The sequence below is a fragment of the Primulina tabacum genome, chromosome 14, assembly GCF_025594145.1.
Source record: "Primulina tabacum isolate GXHZ01 chromosome 14, ASM2559414v2, whole genome shotgun sequence".
In the NCBI taxonomy this organism is placed as follows: Eukaryota; Viridiplantae; Streptophyta; class Magnoliopsida; order Lamiales; family Gesneriaceae; genus Primulina; species Primulina tabacum.
Window position 1 is genome coordinate 33,107,434 of NC_134563.1, and position 15,090 is coordinate 33,122,523.

General features: G+C 35.5%; 3 protein-coding genes across 4 annotated transcripts; 1 reads left to right on the forward strand and 2 right to left on the reverse strand.

Moving 5' to 3' along the window:
* Window positions 1-100: 100 nt before the first annotated feature.
* Window positions 101-3,037, reverse strand: LOC142524794 (luminal-binding protein 5-like). 2 transcript variants are annotated; one of them, XM_075628898.1, is made up of 8 exons: window positions 2,863-3,037; window positions 2,444-2,714; window positions 2,127-2,338; window positions 1,788-2,030; window positions 1,205-1,684; window positions 962-1,116; window positions 795-877; window positions 101-715 (listed from the first exon to the last, which is right to left on the reverse strand). In XM_075628898.1, the coding sequence occupies exons 1-8, from the start codon at window positions 2,918-2,920 to the stop codon at window positions 229-231; spliced, it is 1,989 nt and encodes a 662-aa protein (XP_075485013.1). In that variant the 5' UTR covers window positions 2,921-3,037; the 3' UTR covers window positions 101-228. The 2 variants fall into 2 exon arrangements, with proteins under 2 accessions (XP_075485013.1, XP_075485012.1); XM_075628897.1 differs by having other exon boundaries at window positions 2,444-2,717.
* Window positions 3,038-7,089: 4,052 nt separating this feature from the next.
* LOC142524660 (hevamine-A-like) lies at window positions 7,090-8,169 on the forward strand. Its single transcript, XM_075628713.1, has one exon. The coding sequence runs from the start codon at window positions 7,114-7,116 to the stop codon at window positions 8,023-8,025; it is 912 nt and encodes a 303-aa protein (XP_075484828.1). The 5' UTR covers window positions 7,090-7,113; the 3' UTR covers window positions 8,026-8,169.
* Window positions 8,170-8,840: 671 nt separating this feature from the next.
* Window positions 8,841-14,236, reverse strand: LOC142524725 (plastidial pyruvate kinase 2-like). Its single transcript, XM_075628808.1, has 12 exons — window positions 13,795-14,236; window positions 12,813-13,100; window positions 12,048-12,213; window positions 11,582-11,716; window positions 11,312-11,422; window positions 11,124-11,212; window positions 10,630-10,692; window positions 10,316-10,491; window positions 10,092-10,194; window positions 9,837-9,985; window positions 9,453-9,561; window positions 8,841-9,223 (listed from the first exon to the last, which is right to left on the reverse strand). The coding sequence occupies exons 1-12, from the start codon at window positions 14,023-14,025 to the stop codon at window positions 9,116-9,118; spliced, it is 1,728 nt and encodes a 575-aa protein (XP_075484923.1). The 5' UTR covers window positions 14,026-14,236; the 3' UTR covers window positions 8,841-9,115.
* Window positions 14,237-15,090: the final 854 nt, after the last annotated feature.

Consider the following 15,090-nt stretch of genomic DNA (forward strand, 5'->3'; position numbering starts at 1 on the left):
ATCATCTCTTTGATTTCTCCTATTTTAACATCACCACGCGAAGAAATTCGAATAATGACGAATTTTTTCCTATGCATAATACCGTATTCATTACTAGATATGAAAGAAATGGGTAAAATAAATTTTAATCCATAATAAAGTAACAAAACTTTTTGTTCATAGACTAGATAATCTCTATATTGTAAAAGTTGATAATAATAAAAGAAACAATAAAATTTAAGAACTTTTTCACAGTTCATCGTGGGCTACGTCTTCCTCATCTGCCGCGCCGCCACCAGACCGCTGATAAATGGCGGTGATGATTGGATTGCAGACGGACTCCACCTCTTTCAGCTTCTCGTCGTAATCCTCCTTCTCTGCGTCCTGACTGTCGTCCATCCACTGGAGGGCCTCCTTCGTTACGGCCTCGATTTTCTCCTTCTCGTCGGGATCTAACTTCTCCGCCAGTTTGTCCTTGTCGTCCATCTGATTCCTCATGTTGTACAAGTACGACTCCAGGCCGTTCCGGGCGTCGATTCTCTCTTTGACCTTCCTGTCTTCCTCCGCGAACTCCTCCGCCTCCTTCACCATACGCTCGATCTCTTCTTCAGACATACGTCCTTTGTCATTGGTGATTGTGATCTTTGCGGAACGACCGGCGGCCATATCTTCGGCTTTGACATTTAGAATGCCACTGACATCTATCGCGAATGTTACTTTAATCTGAGGAGTTCCTCTATCGAAATCAAACAAAAAAATAATAATTAATGTTTCATAATTAACAGATGGAACATCGATCGGCTATTAATACAAACCTTGGGGCAGGAGCTAGTCCGGTGAGATCAAAACTTCCAAGTAATTTACAGTCCTTAGTCATACTTCTTTCACCCTCAAAGACCTGTATGTATATCAAAACAATAAGATAGATAGATAGATAGATTGATAGATAGATAGATTGATTTTCAAATTTCAATGCACGTGCCTGAATGGAGACGGTGGTCTGTTTGTCCTGGTACGTGGTGAAAACCTGAGATGTCTCGGTTGGGATGCGAGTGTTTCTTGGAATCAATTTGGACATCACTCCTCCGACAGTTTCGATTCCGAGGGTAAGCGGAGCCACGTCCAAAAGAAGAACATCTGAGTTAGCAACAATTAATTAGTGATCCCATGTATGATGTATCCACACAACCGATTGATTCTAAATATCAAGAAAGTCATTACGTACCTTTGGTCTCTTCACCTCCCTCTCCACTGATGATTCCTCCTTGAACAGCGGCACCAAATGCAACCGCCTCGTCTGGGTTCACGCCCTTATTTGGTTCCTTCCCGTCGAAGTATTCTTTCAGAAGCTGCTGAATCTTTGGAATCCTGGTGCTACCACCCACGAGAACGATTTCATCAATCTGGTGCTTTCCCAAACCAGCATCCGCCAGGGCCTTCTTGACAGGGCCCATGGTCTTTTTGAACAAATCGTTGTTCAATTCCTCGAAACGAGCTCTCGTAAGTGGTTCGGAGAAATCCATGCCATCAAAGAGGGACTCGATCTCTACACGGACTTGGTGCTGATTGCTCAAAGCCCTCTTAGCACGCTCACTTTCTCTCCTTAACTTTCCCATTGCTCTGTTATCCTTACTAATGTCCTTCCCATGCTTCTTTTTTATCAACTTAACGAAGTACTCCATAATCCTGTTATCAAAATCCTCTCCTGAAATAATGAACATGAAAAACAAAGATGGTGACTACAATTATTAAACGAAAACAACAGAGCCATGAAGAGATCGAATAATCGCAATCAGTAGTACTCTTACCTCCCAAATGAGTATCTCCATTAGTTGAAAGCACCTCAAAAACACCATTATCAATAGTCAAGATGCTAACATCAAATGTTCCGCCGCCGAGGTCAAAGACAAGAATGTTCTTTTCTTTGCCTTTCTTGTCCAAACCATATGCCATTGCTGCAGCTGTTGGTTCATTGATAATCCTTACAACATTCAATCCAGCAATCGTTCCGGCGTCTTTAGTGGCCTGTCTCTGGGCATCATTAAAGTAAGCTGCACAAGGCGGAAGAATTTCAATAAAGACACAATGATAGCTATATGTATATATCCATCTAATATCGAAATAAGACAGCTTCAAAGTTTACGTACCGGGAACGGTGATAACAGCATCCTTAATTTCCTTGCCAAGATAGGCTTCGGCTGTCTCCTTCATCTTTGTCAAAACCATGGCACTGATCTCCTCAGGACTGAACACCTTGTTCTCACCATTTTTGACAACCTGAACGTAAGGTTTTCCATCCCTGTTGACAATTTTGTAAGGAACAAGTTTCATATCGCTCTGAACTTCTTTGTCGTCAAACCTATCAAGATTCAACAAGGAGTTGTATATAATATTGATCAGTCACGATAATATTTAGTACAGCATTATTAGAAATCATTAAAAAAAAAAAGAAACAAAATATTACTTTCTTCCAATAAGCCTCTTGACATCAAAGATAGTCCTCTCAGGATTACTGTGTGCCTGATTCTTCGCCGCTTCTCCAATCAACCTTTCGTTGTCGGTGAAGCCAACCCATGAAGGGGTGATGCGGTTACCTTGGTCGTTCGCTATAATCTCAAAATGTCCATTCTTGTAAACACCAACACACGAATAAGTCGTACCAAGATCTATGCCGATAACCGTTCCCACTTTGGGAGTACTGTCCTCGTTTGCTACGGTGAATGCAAATAAACTTCCTGCTAATTAGAGCAATAAAAAAACACTTTCATTCAATATCGTCATCGTTCCACAACACATGCACGTCTCAGGAACAGAAAAGCGTAGAAAAATCAAGAACACAAGTTCGAAACTCTCTATATATCAAAATACATAAGAAAAGCTCACCGAGTAAAGCGATCACGAAGAAAAATGCAGAAGCGTGTCTCCTCAACTCACAAGCCATCGCCGAACAACTTGGCAGGAATCAATGGTAACTAAAGTCCGATTCTGCTTTCTGCGTGGGAGAATTGCTGATATAGAGTGGAATCCTAATGCTTTGCTTTTCTTTTAAAGAAGAAGAAGAAGAATCCTAATGATATTCCAAGTTCACGAGGGAAGGTGGCAAGTATATATAGGAAACGGGGGTGCAGTTTGGATGACGTGGACCAATCATAGGGTTTCTTTCTAATATTATGATGCAATATTTTAATATAAATATAGTAATTTTAATATTTTAAAATACTGTTTTTCAATAATATTTGACACCACCTAAATCTATTTTAGGATATTTTTTAAGCATAAAAATAAAAAATAAAATAAAATAAAAATCTGGTCAATTAACAGATTTCTATGGCAGGCCACCTCAACTTGTACAAGCCAAAATCTCTTTTTTACGTTATATCCAAACGTCTTTTTAGAGAAAATTAATTAAATATATCATATTTAATATCGGAATTTTTAATCTTCTAAAAAGTAAATTTACACGATAAATTTCTTTCGATTCTCTGAAGTTAGAATCAATTTCCTTGCATTTTCATTCATTTAATTGTCCCTTAGTATTAATTAAAAAAAAATTGTGAAACGATCTCACGAAGTTAATTTTTTGATATTGATATCCTATTTTTGTCACTTGTGAAAGATATTAATTTTTGTTTCAAAAATATTAATTATTATTATAAATATAAATATGATTAACTCGTGTAATGTATAAATTTCATTAAAGGTGTCACCAAATCTACTAACGTTAAAAGTATATCTCTTGTAAGACGGTCTCACGAATCTTTATCTGTGAGACGGTTCAACCCTACTGATATTCACAATAAAAAGTAATATTCTTAGAATAAAAGTAATACTTTTTCATTCACGATCCAAATAAGATAATCGTCTCACAAAATACGTTCCGTAAACATTAATTAGCCAACCAATAAAAAATCTATTTATTTTTCCTTGCACTGACCTTGCCTCCTCGAATACAGTTGAGATAGAAATACATTAACGATGCAAAAATGCAAATAAATATAAATAAAAGAACATCCAAATGATTTGTTATTAAAAAAGGTTAATAATAATAATAATAATAATAATAAAATTATTGTTGAATATAGTAATTACTAATGATAATTCAAAAAAAATAAGTTTATTAATATTATAAATTATATTTAAATGTTACTGATTTTTCAATTCTCTAATTACTTAAAACTTAAAGGTATTGCAAGGAAAAAAATTAATCAAATATCATCCAAGGTAAGGCAAAAACTTGTGTTAAACGATCTCACGGGTTGTATTTTGTCAGACGGATATCTTATTTGGGTCATCCATGAAAAAATATTATTTTTTATGCTAAGAGTATTACTTTTTATTGTGAATATCGGTAGGGTTGACTCGTATCACAGATAAAGATTCGTGAGACCGTCTCACAAAAGACATACTCCCAAGGTTATTATTAAACAAAATGAATATAATAATCTCCCTAATATGGGACTGAAACGACGGACCTATCATAATCTTAATCAATAATATCAAATACATGAGAAAGGTAGAGTAGCCCGTTCGCTTTTTATTTTTCAAATGCTTAATCCAAAAATCAAGCCATTTAATTTTGGTTCGGTTTTCTTATATTATAGGTCAATTTATATGGTTTAATTAATAAAAATAATAAATAAATTATTTTGTATGTTTCAGAATTTGCTTAATCCAAAAATCAAACCACAATTGATGTTGCTTTGATTTCAAATCAAAGAATATGTCAAAACACTTAAATAATTTTAATTTGAAAAGTTTATTAATTCTTCAAAATTAATGTATATGAATTCGATCGATAGATAACGTTGACTTAGTATTTAAGCTGTGATGAATAGCTTCTTATACCCACTTATTTTCTCTTTATCTTTGAATTGGTCAATCCCATTATTATTCGTTGAGTTTCTAGTAGGAAATCCATGTACAATTTAATTTGCTCCTAAAAAATTTCATGTACCGACGGTCTCACGAATCTTTTATCTGTTTGACGATTCAACCATATCGATATTCACAATAAAAAGTAATATTCTTAGCATAAAAAGTAATTTTTTTTAATGGATAACTCAAATAAGAGATCTGTATCACCAGTGGCGGAGCCAGAAATATGGCTCTATCCGAACTGAAATTTTAAACTCTAGAATCTTTTGATATTTTAAATTGATCTACCCGAGCTAATATCATATTATTTCAAAATTATACAATATTTACATATACATTTTATAAATAAAAAAAATGGACCACCCAGGCTTTAAGTAGCATGTGACTCCGCCCCCGTGCATCACATAATACAACCCGTGAAACTGTCTCACACTGGCGGAGCCAGTATAGGCCCAGTGTGGGCTGGTGCCTACACTGAGTAAAAAAAATTTATATGCTTTATATTTATGTCTAAATTTTAAATTTGCGTATTCTATTATTATATGATTAACTGTCCAAATTGATCCAATTTTCCTTTAATAATTTGTAGACCCAAATTTTAGACTCAATTTTTTACATGTTATTAGTATCCAAGTATACACTCTATAGCCTTCTGTATGTATTTTCTCTTCTCGAGTCACGAACGTCATATACTTTGATTAACAATCATTCTAATTCATTTTAATTACTGATTTATCTTTCATAATCTCTAAAAAAATCCAAAATGTTATCAAATTTTAGGTTCGTTTTTCGTTCAATATTTGTCGATCATTCAATTGTTTTTATAATTTTATGTTTTTTCCAATCGATAATGAATTCATGCTTATTTTTCGAACGTATATTATATATCATATTTTGTTTTGATTTCGGATTTTGTACACGTTGTTGTTCGTCATTTTTCTGACGTTTTCCCATCAATTATGAATGCTACTGATTATGCGTAACTTGTGTTCAAACTTTATGACACATTGTTTTTAGATGTCGATCAATCAGTGTTTTTTTTTGTTTTATTAATTATAATATATTGTTGACTACACTGAACTAAGATCCTGGCTCCGCCCCTGCCGTCTCACACAAGTTTTTCCCCCATATAAAATATAAGGAAAACTAGACGATTTATATTTTTCTTTTTTGTCTTTTAACTTATCAAATTTCTGTTTTACGTGTATTTTTTGTTTTTCTTAGTTTTCAATCTTATTTCACCCGAAATAATATCGACGCGACAACGAATACATCATCAAATTTCAATGTCGTTGAGTTTTCAATGTCACAATAGAATTTCTAAATGACAGGTCGATGATATGATGAAACAGAACTAAAACCCAACGAAATACAAAGTAAGATGACTGAAAACATAAAATAAAGGCCAAATATTTGGGGTCTAATTTTCTACATTGAAACATTATATTCGAATAGATCGATTGATCCATCATTGTTTACAATTTAAAGGTCATACTTATGATAATGCATTATTACATATTCCATTATATATTAATAAATTTTTATCTGACTAAAAGTATAACTTGAGAGATCTAATTGTAACATCGTAATGCAAGTTTAGTAGCCGGAATCAAAGAACTAATATTAAAATAAAATAAAAAAAATATTATGTACCATCTTTATGTATTATATTAAAACGAATGGGAAGAGAGTAACATGACTGATTAATCGACACAAAGCACGTTCCACGCACCAAATAAAATAAATTTTATATTTTAGTAATTGATATGTATATATATTTGTGTATATATATATATGTGGAGGCAAAAACTTGCGTGATACGGTCTCACATGTCGTATTTTCTGAGACGGATATCTTATTTGAGTCATCCATGAAAAAATATTACTTTTTATGTTAAGAGTATTACTTTTTATTGTGAATATTGGTAGGATTGACCCGTCTCACAGATAAAGATTTATGAGATCGTATCATAAAAAACATATGTGTGTATATTTGTGAGTGGGATCGTAGCTGACCTTTTAGTGCAAAAGGCTTTCAAGATTTTCCTAAAACATCACGCCACCTCAACTTATTCCAAGTCAAATGTCAATGAATGGGAATTTGAAAATTGTTAAAATATTGATAAAAATAATTTAATATTAATAAATAATTTTTATTTATTTATTTTTATTTTCTCCTCAATTCTATATTAAGATGCAGACCCCTTTCAGTATCGTTATTATAACTAACCAACTATTTCAGCAACAACACTCGCTAATAATGGCGAGAAAGCTCTTGCTCATAGCACAGCTCCTCCTCCTACCCTTCCTCCTAAGCAGCACCGCCGCCGCCCGACGAGGTGGAATCGCCGTTTATTGGGGTCAAAACGGCAATGAAGGAACCTTGGCAGAAACCTGCGCCACCCGAAGGTTCTCCTACGTCAACATTGCATTCCTGTACATATTCGGCAGCGGCCAAACCCCCCGACTCAACCTCGCTGGCCACTGCGACCCTTCTATAACTGGCGCATGCAACTTTGTCAGTGACGATATCCGCGCCTGCCAGAGGCGGGGCATAAGGGTTTTCCTCTCAATCGGCGGAGGTGTCGGGAATTACTCCCTCTCCTCCAGAGAAGATGCCAGGAATCTCTCTGTTTACCTGTGGAAAACTTTTCTCGGCGGCGGAAGGAGAAACTCCACATCTAGGCCATTGGGAAACGCCGTTCTGGATGGCATAGACTTGGATATCGAGCTCGGGTCTTCGCTGTATTACGACAATCTAGTAAGATTTCTGAAATCTTACAGCAGATATGGCAGAAGAGTGTACGTAACAGGCGCGCCGCAGTGCCCATTTCCCGACAGATTGTTGGGGGCTGCTTTGAATACAAGCCGTTTCGATTTTGTGTGGGTTCAGTTTTACAATAACCCGCCATGCCAGTACTCTTCTGGGAATATTGATAACTTGGTGAATTCTTGGAAGGTCTGGACGAGATCTGTCAATGCTCGGAGGATATTTATGGGGCTTCCGGCGGCGCCCCAGGCTGCCGGAAGTGGGTTTATTCCGTCGGATGTGCTGATCGGGCAGATTCTGCCATTGATAAAAAGATCACGCAAGTATGGCGGTGTGATGCTGTGGTCAAAATATTGGGATGATCAGAGTGGATACAGTACCTCAATCGTTAGGAGTGTTTGAATTTGAAGTTAAATCGTTGACTTTTATTCGAATATTGTATTTTTCAGCCTATTTTAATTTTTTAATAATAAAAAGTTATATTAATCGACAAAAAAAATATATTAATATGCCTTTTATAATTTAATGTGAGATTTATAAGTAATATTTAATTTGACATGTCCCCGGCATATATTTTATAATTATCCTAGTAATAATAATAAAAATGAAATAAATTGAATGGCTAGTTTTTACCATTCAAGGTAAATTGAAGGATCCCTATTGAATAGATTAAAATCATTAGGACAAAAATTAATTAGCTAAAGTTTTATATTTTAAATTGATAATTGAAACGATCCTAAAAGCATTTTCTGATTGTGCTATGATTTTTAACATAATGGGAAGAGCTATCCTTCCACTACTTTCCACGACCTTACAAAATTACATTAAAATTAGAGTCATTAAGAATATATTTATTTTCTCTTATTTTATAGCACAACAAATAGTACAGCTTTTTTTTTTAATAGAAATATAGTATTAAAATGAGGAAAAACATGGTTTGTTTTTATATTACATCAAAATCATATCTTTTACTTTCGAGAATTACAAGGGAGTAGTTTTTAATCTTATCATTTTTCATGTCGTACTTACATTGTATTAGCTTAACACATAGGAGACGATATAGATTCGAATCCATTTTCCAATATAAAAATAGTCATTAATCCAATTTTGAAAGCACACATTTACCGTTAAACTAAAATCTTCATTTCTAATCAATTATTTTGATTGGAAATATATCGAAAATCGAAATATATATTTCATTCGACTTTTTTAAAAAATAAAAATAAAACAATCATACCATCACGGACTGACTGAACTCTGCCGCTCTAACTAAAGATGTTCCAAACTCAATAAACTCATTACAATACATTATCAACAAATTCATGTTGAAAAAAAAAGGCAAACGCACGAGGAGAAGGTTAAACATCAAGGGTGAAAAAACAGCAGAACAAACTGAATAAGCTAACATTATTGCAGCAATGTCTATTAGCCCGAGGATCGATTTACCAACCAACATATTAACGCAGGTATAGATCTCCGAATCCTTTGCCGTCTATACTTTCCGGACCTGAATATTATGAGTCGATTGGAACCTCCAAATGGGTTGCCTGCCACTTTGGACTAGAGCGACCGGCTCCCCTTCTTTCACCATTCCTTGATTCTACAAGTTGACAAGAAGTTATCTTAGAAGAATATAGTAGCTTTAATCTTCACGTGATATATTGCATGACAGTCTCGACTCCATTATTTATAGTACAAGTGTACAACCTTTTGATATTTATATAGAGTGTTTTAAAAGACATTGAAAGCAACTGGGACCATACTCGGTCATAGCTTGACTAGCACAAAAGACCAGATGATAGTCGGATGTTAATCATAACAAATTTTACCTTTAACAAAGCCAATGCATCGGCAAACGTCTCGTCAGCATCAGCAGAAAACTCCATGTATATGGGGCAAATGCCCTGGTACAAAGCCAGTCTCTGCTGTATTCTCTTCCTGTTACACAATGACATGATAAAAATCCATCAGTGACTGACTTTTCAGAAGACAGATGAACTGAAACACCAGTGTAATATGTTCATCTACTTTCAGGATATTCATTCTTCGTCAAGTTATTAGATGTGTCTTGCTACTTTTATTTTTATTCAGATTTTTTTTATAAGAATGATGTACTTGCTTTGACACTTGAGCCACCACAGTATAATCTCATGTTTTTAAACATTTTTTTTTCTTTTGAAAAAGAAAATGTTGCATGAAATTCAAGCACTCACTCATTTGTAAAAGCAAATATTGTGCCGGAAGGACGATAATGGCTCAACAGAATTGCCATGAACCCGGTTCTGGTGAAGACGACAATGGAAGTTCCAAGAGTGTTTGACATCATTGTGGCATGGAATGCAAACATTTCACTCATATGATTCTGCAGGAACACAAGTAAACAGTGAGTTTTAGCGGCACCAGGTGCGAGTGCAGATGCATCAAATGGCACGAGGCTGTAAATTTTCAAACCAAAAAGTTGCCCTGACCTTGAAGGCTTGGCCCAGATTTGGGGGAGTTTGTGCACCAACTATGGTAGCTTCAGTCCTCAAAGAGACCGTGTGCATGACCTTCACAGCCTTCAGAGGAAACCTTCAATAGAGGTGAAATAAAAATCAGTACAGGTATAATTGTTATGGTACATATTACACAAGAATACATAAGAAAGAGATAACTATATAATACCAAATTCAAATAAACGATTATTACTTACTTCCCGTGTGCAGTTTCTCCAGAAAGCATTACTGCATCAGCGCCTTCTTTAACAGCAATGGCAATATCTGATACCTCTGCTCGGGTAGGTGTGGGATGAACTATCATGCTCTCGAGCATATTTGTAGCCACTATGACCGCTTTTCCCATGCTGCGACATATCCTTATAATCTCTTCCTTCACGGAATAAATTTACCTTGTAACATGTTATTTGTGTTTGATAACGTTACCGGTATATTAAAATGCAACCACAAATGTCCCCAGTCCACTCCACTTAGCAAAGCAGACTGAGAAGACATAAATTGACCTTATTACCTGCAATAGAGGAACCTCTTCGATTGGCAACTCTGCACCAAGATCCCCTCTGGCAACCATAGCCTGATAAAGAAAACAGAAAGGGCTATCAGCTTGCTGGGCCAGGTAAATACTCAACAAATTGGGTAGAGATGATTTGAAAACACGACTAATAGTTCATTTTGCTCCAAACAAGTACGGCCTCAACATTCCACCTGCTGTTTCAGTGGTTTCCATGTAGCTTACCAATAGGAGACTAGAAATCCTACACACATCTAGGTGAGCCCCCATTATTCTTTATAAATTGTTCTGTGAATGCACTTTCAGAAAATATGAACCAGTTAATGCCACAAGTATCAACTGAATCTCAAATTAATCACGACTTAAATATGAAAATCACCCAGATACAAATTAATTTTTTTCGCATCGAGGTTTGTTTTTCCTTGAGACTTCAAGTAATTGAAATTAGCAACAGTTTTCTATCAAATATGTGATTAAAAAATTCAATTTCTCACCCCATCAGATGCAGTTATGATTGAATGCAGATTCAGAATGGAATCTGCACTTTCAATTTTTACAATGACATGAATGTCAGCACCACAATCTGCATAGTAAAAGTTATGAAACATAACGTTAAAAATACATCAATTAAGTCAACAGGCATAAAATAGCTTTTGTAAGCTGCACAGAGCTTGAAATTTACCTGTCAGGTAATTCTTCAATTCATGCACCACAGCAGCATCCTTGACAAAGGAAACTGCATAGAAATCAACTTTATTGTCGACTCCAAATTTGATGTCGTCCCAGTCCTTTTCTGTGCAAGTTAGCGCCATAAGGTCATCACAATAATCAACCAGAAAAAGAAAATTGAAACAAAAATGCTCCAGTGGTCAAAGCAAAATGCTACACCCAGCATGATTATTGAACATGAACGCTAAGGCCATGCTAAAAATTTGATTGCTGAGAGTCAGACCAGTAATGGATGGCAATGTTGCACTTTTCCCCCTAACATTAAGATGCCTTCGGGATTTGAGCTCTCCTCCGTCAACTACTTCACATTTCACCGAGTCCTCAGTCTTGGATTTTACAGTTAATGACATCATACCACCTACAGGATCAACAGATAGTCAACATTGCATTGAAGATATAAGCAACATCAAGAATGCCTCAAAACGGATACAACAAATTTTACCCAATTTAATAATCATGTATTGATGAAGTCTACTAACAGCAGCACACCACCACCACCACAAGAAAACAGAATTAATAGGTAAAAAGGGTGCCCCTGACACCCAAATGATGTTTATGACAAGAAAGTTTCTATAGGTAAATAGGGTGCCCATGACACCCATCATGGGAGAGGTCGAGGTTCAAATCTTGGTGACAAAAAAAACCCACCTCCCCCAAGTTGTAATTAAAAAAAATCCAAAGCATTATACCATCAACAAGAAGCATGTCTCCCACTTCTACATCATTTACAAAATCATCATAGTTGACACTGACACAGTCTGTGGTGCCCACTCCTCTACGAATTGTGAAAGTAAATCCTTGACCACTGTTTAATTCAATTGGTTGGGGTAAATCGCCGCTTCTAACCTCAGGACCCTGTAATATCCACATAAAAACGTGAGGAAACAAATGTTAACATATAAAAATCGTGATACAGTTGTTACTCTCATAAAGAATATTTCAAAATATTTCCCTTTAGAAGGCATACTACTACCATTGTTGTACTTTGTACCAGACCTCCTTCAGAACTGATATGCCAGGAGGGGAGAACTATAATATCATCGACTATAAATTAATGGTAGTTTCTTTCAGAAATGAATATGCCTCGCATTTAATTGCCATGTCCAACTGCTTCAGAATAACTAAGAGCCCTCAGTTGAACATCTATTAATTGTGCTGGAGCACAGAATAGAAAGCGCTAAAACCTAATCTAGTCCATTGCTACACTCAAAAATGTATTAATTCTAGGTCTAAAAGCAAATAGAACTTTCAAATGCATAACATCACCACCAGACATGGCGATGCCACTTAGACAAGAACATCTTATTTTTTACTTGAAAGCTTCAGTCGATGAAAATGAACCAATGGTGATTAATTTGACTGAAGGTGTAATAAAGGATTGGCCAACTTGAATCCTGATAACTACTGCTACAACAATAAGAAAATGCCTATGAACCATAGCATGAAAGCCTTGCCTTGGTGTCAAGCATGATGGCGATAACATTGTCTTTTGCATGGGCATTATATTCCTTGACCAAGTCTATGACCTTCTGATGAGATGCATGGTCACCATGAGACATATTAAGGCGAGCAACATTCATTCCAGCCTCGGCCAGTTTCCATATCATTTCCTTCGTGTCGGTAGAGGGACCGATTGTGCAAACGATCTTTGTCTTGCGCCTGACCATAGGTTTAGACCACATACCAACTGATGTGTTCTCAAGTTGCTGAATCTCCTGCATATACTGATTTTTATCTGCTACCTGGTCAATAGATATGCAACGAGAACGATAAATTAATCTGTGATATACCTCAAGTTTTATCATTTTATACATTTTTCTTTTATGGGTCAGAGGTTCAAAGAGAGTCCACATTAAGAAATTACATGAGTAACTGTCAAGTTTCAGACATACGTGGGAAAGTTCCCTAAAGAAATTGAAGTCATGCATAGCCTCATGATGGGTCTTGTGCATCACAAAGATGAGGATGGTCTTGTGCATCACAAAGATGAGGATGGGAAATCTTCCTTCGAACTTAAAAAATATTTTTTTTTATTTTAAAATATCTAATCTCAAATACATCCAGCCAACTTGGCCTAACCATGGTACTACAAAATCAGCTTCTTCACCTGGAATTATTATCAAGGTCAAAGGGTAGCAAGCAATTATTACAGTAAGAAATAAAGTGGCAATGCAGAGAAACTGTAACGGTAATTTCTGCTTTAAACGCAGTAGCATAAATGCCCCGATTCTTAAATGTAGAATCTGGAAAAAAATCGATTCTCGCAATAATTACAACCCATGTCTCATAAATGCTTCAAAAAGAAATGTGCGTGAAAGCTCGGTAGTATCCAACAAAAAACAGAAGCAAACAAATCTAGAAACACGCATTCAGCAGCCCAACACATTTTGAAAATCAAAATTATAAACAAAAGAAATCAAATTAAATGTACAAAACCTTGACAACATCTTCAGGAGTCACCGGAATGACTTCTGGTTCGGCACGAGCAGATACCGGCACGCTGACGTGGATGGCTCCACGGAGGCTGCTCTTCTCAGGTTGAGCCAAAACCTTCAAACCAAAGCCAGAATACGGCTTGAGCTTGTCATATCGGCTTTGTACGGATCCAGAGCTTGGACTGGGAGCAAATGCACCATGGATCAACCGCGTCGCTACAACTTGCGCCATGCCGCAACCAAAAATTTTGAGAGAGATAGAGAAATTGAGAGAGATTTTGAGAGAAGGAGGGGTATAAATTGAGCGAGAAATTGGAGAAATCGCCGATAAATTTGGAGTATACGGAAGGCTTCTTGTTTGTATCGAAATATGGGAAAGTAAAAATGGAGGCTACTGTACCTTGTTCAAAACAGTTGGAGGTTTAGGAGAGAAACGTCTTGGGGCAAAGCGATGTCGTTTTTGGGAGCCAAGATTTAGTGGGACAATAGCTGACATGGCATTAGATCCTCGTCCGTTCACCCAAAATCAAAATAAAATAAATAAAGTGAACATTTTTTAAAAATTAGAACAAATTAAAGTGCAACATTTGAAGATAGGTAAATACTTACGTTAGACGATCTCACGGGTTATATTTTGTGAAACAGATCTCTTATTTGGATCATTAATGAAAAAGTATTACATTTTATGCTAAAAATATTTCTTTTTATTGTGAATATCGGTAGGATTGACTCATCTCACAGATAAAGGTTCATGAGACCATCTCATAAAAGACCTATTCTTGAAGATAATGCCTTGTGAATTTTCAAAAAATTAAGTTGGAAAGAAAAAATTAATAAAAATCTAAACTCGAAATTTTTTTAAAAAAATTATTTCATATTGAGCTCGAGATAATAAATTGAACTTTGATATTAATAAACACGCTCGTAGTTATTTGTCTATCCCTTAACCACACTCTATCATAATAAAACTAGTTGTGATATACTTGGTTGGAAATCTTGACAAGTGAAAAATTTTGTTGGAAATCACAAAATGTGAAAACTTTTTGAGTGATTATGGAGTGCTTGCAACATATTATGTTTTTAAAAAGTTATTAAATTTATAGATTATGAAAAACTGTGGAACAATTAAAAGTAAGTAGTATTCGAAAACAAAAATGAAAAGCAGAAAATAAGAAGTTGTTAGTTAGTGTTTGATAAATAATTGATTTCGATACTAACTTGTTACTATAATCACTTTTGTAGAAATAAAATCATCGTCTCATCAATTTTTGTATTTCAATTAAATTAAGTGAAAGTT